The sequence below is a fragment of the Arvicola amphibius genome, chromosome 3 (genome assembly GCF_903992535.2).
Source record: "Arvicola amphibius chromosome 3, mArvAmp1.2, whole genome shotgun sequence".
In the NCBI taxonomy this organism is placed as follows: Eukaryota; Metazoa; Chordata; class Mammalia; order Rodentia; family Cricetidae; genus Arvicola; species Arvicola amphibius.
Window position 1 is genome coordinate 174,326,940 of NC_052049.1, and position 9,497 is coordinate 174,336,436.

Here is a 9,497-nt window from a genome sequence, read left to right on the forward strand (position 1 = left end):
TTAGGGGGATCTTTAGGTGCTCAAGGCCCTATATTAAGCAGTTTATGGAGGCAGAGGCGGCAGAGTGGTTTCAGTGAGGCTTCAGTGTAGAGCTCGGTGTAGCTACAGGCTGGCACTAAAACTAAACAGACTTTATGGAAGCCAGCTCGGGGGGTTAGATCTATAAAGGTAGACACCGCCATCTCCCTCAGAACAAGGGCAGCGGGTGCCTTTTCCTTTGGATGCTGGGGCCAGCCATCCAGCACTGCAATTTAGAATTGAACTGTAGTTGGCAGAGTGGAGGCAGGGCACGGCGCTCCAGGTGCAGAGTTCCTGGAGCCTACTGAGCCAGCAATAACTGGACCGAGCCTCACACCTGGTCCCCTGTGTGCTCCTGCAGTAGTTTGGCGCTAGGCAGGCTTGTCTTGCCTTTCCATAGCATCACCCCTGCATGCTTCCTGGCAAAGCATTCTCCGAGGCCCAAGCCTAATGCTGCTTCTCCCCATCATAGGACTCCTTCCTCTAGATACACCCCAAACATGACTGAATTCAATATTTACTAAATCCATCAAAGAAATCATGATAAAAATTCTAAAGGAAAATTAATGAACAACATCAGAGATGGTGGCTCATGCATATAACCCTAGTACTCAGGGATAGAGATAGAAAGACTAGGAGTCCAAGACTAGCCTCTGCTATATAGCGAGTTTGAGGCCTATTTGAATTACATTAGACCCTGTCTCAAAAAAAAAATTAATAAGGAAAAAATACAAATTTGCACCTTCAACATTCACTTCTTTGCCCTAAAGAGAATTCCTATTTTCTTTTATGACCTAGAAAAGTATGCCCCTACACTCAACCCCAATAAATATTTATTTTCGTGTGTGTGTGTGCGCACGTTGTGCACGTGTGTGTGAGCACTCATGCCTGTGGCTACTCAGGAACCAGAAGAGAAGCATCGTGTTCTCTATCATGCTCCACCTATTCCTTTGAGACAAGGTCTCTCCCTGAATCTGGGGTTCGCATTTTCTTGGCTAAGTTAGAAGTCACAAACCCCAGAAGTCCTCTTTTTTCCACCCATGGAGCTGGGGTTTCAAAATATTCAAGAGACCTGACTTGTGTGGGTGCCAGGATTCAAACTCTGGCCCTCATAACTGTGCAGCAAGCTCTCTTAACTCTTGAACCATCTCTCCAAATCCATGCGTGTACATTTTTACCAAGATATAAAGTACATCCAGGTGGAGCAACAGGTCTTCCAGAAGCTCCTAGGTGCTCTAATGCAGTCAGCCTGTCCTGTTCCTTAGGAGGAATCATTGTGTGACTCCTAGAACTTATTTTCTGTACCGTGTTACTTCTGAGTTTGAATCCGCAGCAGCATGGTGAGTTCTGCCTGTTTTGAGCTCGCTCAGTAGACACACACTACATGCATTCTTTCCTGTTTCTATCAACACTGTTTTTGCACGATAGGCTATTTGGCTAAGTAGAACCATAGCTCCTCCATTTCCTTTGCAGCATAACATTCTATTATATGACTGTGCCACAATACATCCTGCTGCTGGTGGATATTTGGGCTCTTTCCAGCTTGTAGCAATTATGGATATGGCAATTATGAGCATTCTTACACAAGTGTCCCGAGGCATAAATGTATGCCTGCCTCTCTCCCTTCCGCCCTCTCTTTGACAGGATCTCCCTATGTAGCCCAGGTTGGCCTGGATCTCCTAGGGCACAGTTGGCTCAAATGTATGCATTTCAGTGGAGCAAATATTTAAAGTACATAGTGTGGGCTTGAGAAATTGTGCAGTGGTTAAAAGCACAGGCTGCTCTTCCAGAAGGCCTGGATTCAGTTCCCAGCACCCACACAACCGCTCATAACTGTCTATAACTCCAGTTCCAGGGGATCCAACCCCCTCTTCTGGCCTCCATAAGCCCTAGGGTCACATATTGTGCACAGGCATACATGAAGGCCAAATAACCATACACATAAAATAAATGATCATAAAAAGAAAAGAAGCACATAGAGTATATATGTCTGACAAAACTGGGCCTGTCCTGCCCTTTAGGATAAAGTCTCCTGTAGCCTATGCTGGCCTTGAACTCATCAAGTAGCTGAGGCTCCCTTGAGCTCCTTGATCTCCTGCCTCCACCTCCTAAGTGCTAGGATTTTAAGTGTGCACCAAACCTGTCTCCCAGCTTTTTCAAAGGGGAATTGCCCTCTTTCAACAGTGTTCATTTTGTTCACAGCTTCACCACCATTTGGCATCTCTAGACCACCAGAGATAAATAACTATAGTATGGGGGGAAGCTCCTTAGACCTCAGCAGTAGACAAAGAACTGCAGACTACTAAGAGTTGCTGAGAGTAGGATGGTCTTCCCCAGGAAGAACACACCAGTTGATTATCCAATACCAAATGGTCATCCCTGAAATCGTACATTCAAATAATAGTACATGGTCCTAGCAGGCTATATAATCAGGAACACACACACACACACACCACAACAACTAAAGAAAAAGAAGTCATGCATTCGATTGGAGCAAGAGGGAAGGATGGGAAAGGGGAAATGATAATTTATTATAATCTTAAAAATTTTTTTTCCAGGGGTGGTGGTGCACACCTTTAATCCCAGTACTCAAAAGACAGAGGCAGGCTGAGACCAACCTGCTCTATAGAGTGAGTTCCAGGGCAGTCAGGGCTGTTACACAGAGAAACCCTGTCTTGAAAAACAAAACAAAACAAAAATTGCTATAATAAACTTAAATTTATGTTCATGGAATTTTAAAGATTTTATTTATTTATTGGTTTTTCAAGACAGGTTTTCTCTGTGTAACAGCTCTGGCTGTCCTGGAACTCACTCTGCAGACCAAGATGGCCTTGAACTCACAGGTCCGCCTGCCTCTGCCTCCCAAGTGCTGGGGTTAAAGGTGTGCACCACCACTGCCTGGCTTGATTTCTTTTTTGAAATAGGGTTTCACACTATGGCCCAGGATGGCCTCAGACTAATCTTACATCCGTTTTCCAAGTGCCAGAATAGCAAATGTGAGTCATTATACCTGACTTTAAAGAAATTTTGCATTTTTTGTTTGTTTTGTTTTAAAATTACACTTTATTTATTTTGGGGGGACAGTATAGTTTGTGCATGGAGGTCTGAGGGCAATTTGTAGAAGTTTGTTCTCTCTTTCCATCATCTGAGTCCCAGAGATCAAACTCAGGTTTGGAGGTAAATGCCATTACCTGGTGAGCCATCTAGCTAACCCTAAAGAAATTGATGGTTTAATCCATTGCTGGAGAATTGTAGTCAGGAGGATTCCAGCAAGTTCCAGACCAGCTTGATCTACATATTGAGTCCAGGGCAGCTAGGGCTGTATAGTGAGACCCTGTCTCAAAAATCAAAACTAAGCCGGGCGGCGGTGGCGCACGCCTTTAATCCCAGCACTCGGGAGGCAGAGGCAGGCGGATCTCTGTGAGTTGGAGACCAGCCTGGTCTACAAGAGCTAGTTCCAGGACAGGCTCCAAAAGCTACAGAGAAACCCTGTCTCGAAAAACCAAAAAAAAAAAAAAAAATCAAAACTAAATAAGTAAACAAATTGTTCTGTATATCTTTTCAACTATATATAGTGAAAAACTATTTCCTAATATGTCAACTTAGTAAATTTTTGCTTAGTCGGAGCTGTTGTATTTCAGGCAGCCAGACTGAGTGGCTGTAGTAAGGCCTGAAAAAGCAAAGTAGATCCGTGTTTGCCAACTTTGCCCTTTGCTTGACTGAGCTGGGCTGGGGTTTCCCAAAAGCAGATTTAATGTTGTTGGAGGCAGGGCACTGGGGGATAGAAAATGATTCAGCTGAGCCAGACCCCATCCTGCTTGCATCTTAGAGCCTAGCAATGCCGTTTGGGTGCGTGACTCTGGGTGACAAGAAGAACTATAACCAGCCATCGGAGGTGACTGACAGATATGATTTGGGGCAGGTCATCAAGACGTGAGTATTGGGTATATTGGGCAATGATGGGTGGATGGACCAGAGTTGGGGAAGAGGGAGTGGAGTGTCCCCTGTCCCAAGGCTTAGGCTAAGCAGAGTGCCTGCTGACTTCAGTGAGGAGTTCTGTGAAATCTTCCGGGCCAAGGACAAGACAACAGGCAAGCTGCATACCTGCAAGAAGTTTCAGAAGCGGGATGGCCGCAAGGTGCGGAAGGCGGCTAAGAATGAGATTGGCATCCTCAAGATGTGAGTGTGAGGACTGATGGGAGATAGTAGGGAAGGGCTTAAAGGGCTAAAGGGCAGGGGGCCTCAGGAAGTACCAGTTAGTCTGTTAGAACCACCGACTGTAGGAATCAGAGCTTCTCTTGGCCTCGCCCCGCCCTGACTACTGACTCCTCCCACTTAGTCTTCTAGACCCACCTACCATAGGAACCAGAGCGTCTCTTGGCTTGGCCCCGCCCTGACTACTGACTCCTCCCATTTAGTCTGTTAGAACCACCCACTGTAGGAATCAGAGCTTCTCTTGGGTTCGCCCCGCCCCATACTGACTCCTCTCACTGTTACTAGGGTAAAGCACCCTAACATCCTGCAACTGGTAGATGTGTTTGTGACCCGCAAGGAATACTTCATCTTCCTGGAGCTGTGAGTACAATTCTGGGGTTCCAGGATCCTCCAGCCCCTAGGGCCTTTTCTTTTTCCTCCCTTTATAACCAAAGAAACCCACTTTTGGAACCCTAGTGGTCCCAAAGTCCTGGGCCCTGCCCAGCCAAATGCCTGGTACAAGTCAGGCTTCCCAAATGCTCCTGCCCTACCCCCCGATCCTGCCCACGCCGGGCTCAGGGGCTGGTGTCCCTCAGGGCCACGGGGAGGGAGGTGTTTGACTGGATCCTGGACCAGGGCTACTACTCGGAGCGAGACACGAGCAACGTGGTGCGGCAGGTCTTGGAGGCTGTGGCCTACTTGCACTCACTCAAGATTGTGCATAGGAACCTCAAGGTAAGGCCAGAACCAGAGTGACTGGGAATGGAGTGAGTGCCACACTGGGCTCTTGTCCAGCTTCTGAGGCCTTCATGATAACATCTTGTTCCCCCCCACCCCACCCATTCTCTTCTGGACAGCTGGAAAACCTAGTGTACTACAACAGGCTGAAGAACTCTAAGATTGTCATCAGTGACTTCCACCTGGCTAAGCTAGAGAATGGCCTCATCAAGGAGCCCTGTGGGACCCCGGAGTATCTGGGCAAGGAGGGATGGGACAGGGGATGGTGGGGGGACAGTCTTCAGGGAGAGGCTTTGGGGTAGGGAGAAGTCTCTGGTCCTGGAAGTGGGGATGGATGGTACAATACCTGGTTGACCCAATGCTAACCAGCAGATATACACTTTCCTTTCTTTAGCGCCAGAAGTGGTAGGACGGCAGCGGTATGGACGCCCTGTGGACTGTTGGGCCATTGGCGTCATCATGTACATCCTGTGAGTGAAAGGGCACATAACTGGGCTTGCGGCCAGGTGGGCTGGGCTGTTGTGTCTGTGGCCGCCCTAGCTGACCCTGCTCCGTGTAGCCTTTCAGGCAACCCACCCTTCTATGAGGAGGTAGAAGAAGACGACTATGAGAACCATGACAAGAATCTCTTCCGCAAGATCCTGGCTGGTGACTATGAGTTTGACTCTCCATACTGGGACGATATTTCTCAGGCAGGTGAGGAGATGGCCAGCATGTGGGCAGAGCAGAGGGCAGGAAGGAGGGAGGCTCTGCTCTCAGCTTCTGCTGGATTCTACTCCTGCTCCCCAGCCCATTCATCACAGCTAGACAATGAGATGGGGCGCCCATGCCTAGCCCATCCCTGGCTTTGTCCCCAGCCAAAGACCTGGTCACAAGGCTGATGGAGGTGGAGCAAGACCAGCGGATCACTGCAGAAGAGGCCATCTCCCACGAATGGTGAGCAGGGCGCCATGGAGAATGGGAGTTGAGGCTAAGTTCTGGTTGCCCTCTGAACTTCTTACACCAGAAGTCCTTATCCTTGAGGTCCAGAGGGAAGGGCTGTGTCGTCTCCATGAAGGCACAGAGCGTCCTATCTGCAGCACTTGCTTCCTTTCTAGGATTTCTGGTAACGCCGCTTCTGATAAGAACATCAAGGATGGTGTCTGTGCCCAGATTGAAAAGAACTTTGCCAGAGCCAAGTGGAAGGTAGGTCTGGCTCGCTTTCTTTTTGGCCCAATTCCAAGTGCTTCTTCTTGCACCCACAGTTTCTTGCTGCCGCTGCACCTCTTCAGCTGAACACGAATTTTTCTCAGGCTATCATATGCGGCTTCTAGCTTCTGCTATCATCTTAACCTGAAGTACTTACTGAGCAGCTGGGTGGCCAGAGGCAACTGGGCTACTATGGAAAGGGATGGGTTAGCCATTTTGAAGGAGTAGATCCGGCAAACCTCACCACGAACTTTTCTTCACTGTCCTCCTTGCAGAAGGCTGTCCGAGTGACCACTCTCATGAAACGGCTCCGGGCACCAGAGCAGTCTGGCACAGCTGCAGCCCAGTCTGCTTCAGACACTGCCACTCCTGGGGCTGCCGGTGGGGCCCTTGCAGCAGCTGCAGCTGCAGCTTCTGGGGGTAGTGCTCCTGCAGCCACAGAGGGCCATGCCGGGTGTGCTGCCAAGAGCGATAATATAGCCTCTGTAGATCGTAGTGCTACCCCAGCCACAGATGGCAGCGCTACCCCAGCCACAGATGGCAGCGTCACCCCGGCCACTGATGGGAGCATCACCCCAGCTACTGACGGGAGTGTCACTCCAGCTACTGACAGGAGTGCTACACCAGCTACCGATGGGAGAGCTACACCAGCTACAGAAGAGAGCACAGTGCCCGCCACCCAAAGCGGTGCCGGGCCAGCTGCAAAGGCAGCTGCCACCCCTGAGCCGGCTGTGGCCCAGCCGGACAGCACAGCCCTAGAGGGTGCCACAGGCCAGGCTCCTCCCTCTAGTAAAGGAGAAGAGGCTACTGGCTGTGCCCAGGAGTCTCAGAGGGAGAAGACGAGCTGAATGGGCAGCCTGTTGGGGGCTTTGAGGGACGGGAAATAGGGTGGGAGTGTGGATGAGGGGCTTCTCATTGTATATAGAGTCACTGGCATGATGCCCTAGCTCCCCCCAAGCTCCTTCATCCCAGTGGGGCATGCCTGGGGGCCATGGGAGAGCAGTCTTGTCTCCTGTGTGGATGTGTGTGAGTGGTGGGCAGGCCAGAGGCAGGGCCAGCCCTAGCCCCTGCATGGATTCCTTGTGGCTTTTCTGTCTTTCGCTAGCTTCACCAGTTTCTGTTCCTTGTGGGATGCTGCTCTAGGGGAACTCAGGGGGTCCTTGCTCTCCTTCTCCTTCCCTTCCTGCCTCATCATTTCCCCAGGCAGGCCCTGCAAGTCTCGTACTTTCCCAGGCCCTAAATTGGGTGGCCTTGCCCTGAGAGCTGGTCCTCCAGCGAGGCCCTATCAGCAGGGTTAGGCTCCTGCACATGAAGGTGTGTATCTGTAGTGTGTGAGCTGCTCTAGGGGTAGACACTGGCTGCTCGAGAGGACTCAGAAATCTAGGGCAGTGTGCTTTAAGTCAAGTCTGGTCACATAGTTGGGGGGCACTGCACGTTAGCTATGGGGATCCTCAGATGTGGGAGAATGGGTAGAAAGGTAGACGCTTCCATCTTTTCCCCTGGGTAGGCCCTCTAAGATCCTTGTGTTATTTCTTGCCTTCCTTTGTCCTGTAATGGGTTGCTCTGTATCCTGATTCTTATGAAATTCTAAAGGAAGGGAGAAACAATTAGGATGCAGCGATGAGACCTGGGAGAACAGTATAGGACCAGCACCAGGGCCCTAACCTAGCTGGGTCCTTCCTCTGAGTGGGATAGGGAGGGCTGGTCTTCCTAGATGCCACTACCCCCATGGTCTTCCTAGATGCCACTACCACAGGAAGAGATCTCACCTGTGGCCACCTCATGCAGGCTCAGGCCATAAATCCTCTTCCTCCCAGGGAGGCATGGCAGTTCCTCATAGGCTGCTTGCGAGTTTGCTCTTTACAGCTGTAGATTTTCTGCTCTTTGTTCAGCAACATGGAGAGGATTTTCCTCTATTTCTGCTATGATGGGCTGAAGTATCACTCAGCCATGTTAAGTTGCTCTTGCTGGGATGAGGAAGTAGAATAAGATTCCCCGGTCCTGGAGGATGCTCTTGGCAGGTGCTCTTGGTTCAACCCTATCACAGCCTGAACAGGCAGCCACGCTGGTCCTTGCCTTAGCTCGGCACTCCATGGCCTGCCCTTTTCCCTGCATGCCTGTGGGTCTGCTCTGGTATGTGAAGGTTGGTGGGCTAACTGTGTGCCTACTGAACCTGGCAAATAAACGTCACCCTGCAAAGCCTCTGGCCACCCTCTTGCCTTTGCTTCCTCTGTCCCATGGGAGGCAGTGGGGGAGGGGAGAGGCTGATGCTCAGTGCATTGCTTAGGGTGAAAGTGTAGGTCACCTGTTCCAATGAGTACTGGGGATCCTCTGGACTCTAGAGAACCATTTGAGTGATGTGTTTCAGCCAAGAACTATCCCTGAGTGAGCGCCTGAAGGGCTGATGCTTTTCCAACTCTTGTGGACCAAGGAGCCTTTGTCTTAACTTGTACATAGAGAGGGTATCCACTCAGGGCCAACCACTACAGGGAGAGACCTTGCTCGTGGCCAGAGTGGGCCTCTTTGGGCTGGGGAGAGGGTGGGACTGCACAAAAGTTCTGTGCTGTATGTTGATGCCTACTTCCTGTGAATACCTGTGCTTTCAACTTAGACCAAAAAGATTTCACTCTGTCTTCCCCAGCTGGAGCAGATCTGCTTTAGAATATGGAGTCATGTATGTTTCTTCTGGGGGACTAATACTGCTAACTATATCATTAAAATCCCTGAGGAGACTTGCTTCAGCTCAGATGGGCTTTGGTGAACTCACCTAGGTTGCTTTCTCAGGGAGGACCTTAAATTATCTGATGTGGGAATAATAAAGAGGGTTTGTTATTTCCTGGTCTTTGACGCATCTGTGCCTCCAAATCATTATCCTACAGTCCCAGGCATGAGGAATCCTGGGAGGTAAGAGCTAAATTACTGGCCCTAGTATCTACCTAATTTCAAGGGTTATTAGGTCATATTTGAATAAAGCCAAGGCTAGTGCAGTAGCGTTTTGATGGGTTGGGACTTAATGTGTTCATCTTTCCAAGACCATTCATAATAGAAGGCTGAGAAAGTGGGGGCCTTCTTCTGGTCTGTGACGGTGGCTGCCAGCACACTATCACTTTTCATAACCTTGGGATCATCACCCCTTTGCCTTGGGATGTCATTCTATTAGACTGTCCCGAAGTGCAGCAAGAAGAGGTCTGGTTCGCTTCGCACTAGCTCTAGTTTGACACAATACTCAGTTTAGCAGGGATAGGGATCAGCCTGCAGCGGCACTGTTTTCCGTCCCAGTCCATCGCAGGCCACTACTAGCAGAAATGGGGATCCGTTCCTAGGATATCACAAAGAGCGGCCGCGCTGAGTCCCAGGAT

General features: G+C 50.0%; 1 protein-coding gene across 2 annotated transcripts; it reads left to right on the forward strand.

Moving 5' to 3' along the window:
* The first annotated feature begins 3,856 nt into the window (after positions 1-3,856).
* Positions 3,857-6,986, forward strand: Camkv (CaM kinase like vesicle associated). 2 transcript variants are annotated; one of them, XM_038324167.1, is made up of 11 exons: positions 3,857-3,951; positions 4,066-4,197; positions 4,519-4,593; positions 4,809-4,947; positions 5,070-5,190; positions 5,345-5,420; positions 5,510-5,646; positions 5,808-5,886; positions 6,048-6,135; positions 6,414-6,519; positions 6,628-6,986. In XM_038324167.1, the coding sequence occupies exons 1-11, from the start codon at positions 3,857-3,859 to the stop codon at positions 6,984-6,986; spliced, it is 1,407 nt and encodes a 468-aa protein (XP_038180095.1). The 2 variants fall into 2 exon arrangements, with proteins under 2 accessions (XP_038180095.1, XP_038180094.1); XM_038324166.1 differs by having other exon boundaries at positions 6,414-6,986.
* The last annotated feature ends 2,511 nt before the right edge of the window (positions 6,987-9,497 follow it).

Excerpts from the sequence above, each read along its gene's own strand:
- Camkv (XM_038324166.1), top strand. The coding sequence starts at position 3,857 with ATGCCGTTTGGGTGCGTGACTCTGGGTGACAAGAAGAACTATAACCAG. Across the intron at positions 5,191-5,344 it reads TGGGACCCCGGAGTATCTGG|CGCCAGAAGTGGTAGGACGG; the intron begins GCAAGGAGGGAT and ends TCCTTTCTTTAG. Across the intron at positions 5,647-5,807 it reads GGACGATATTTCTCAGGCAG|CCAAAGACCTGGTCACAAGG; the intron begins GTGAGGAGATGG and ends CTTTGTCCCCAG.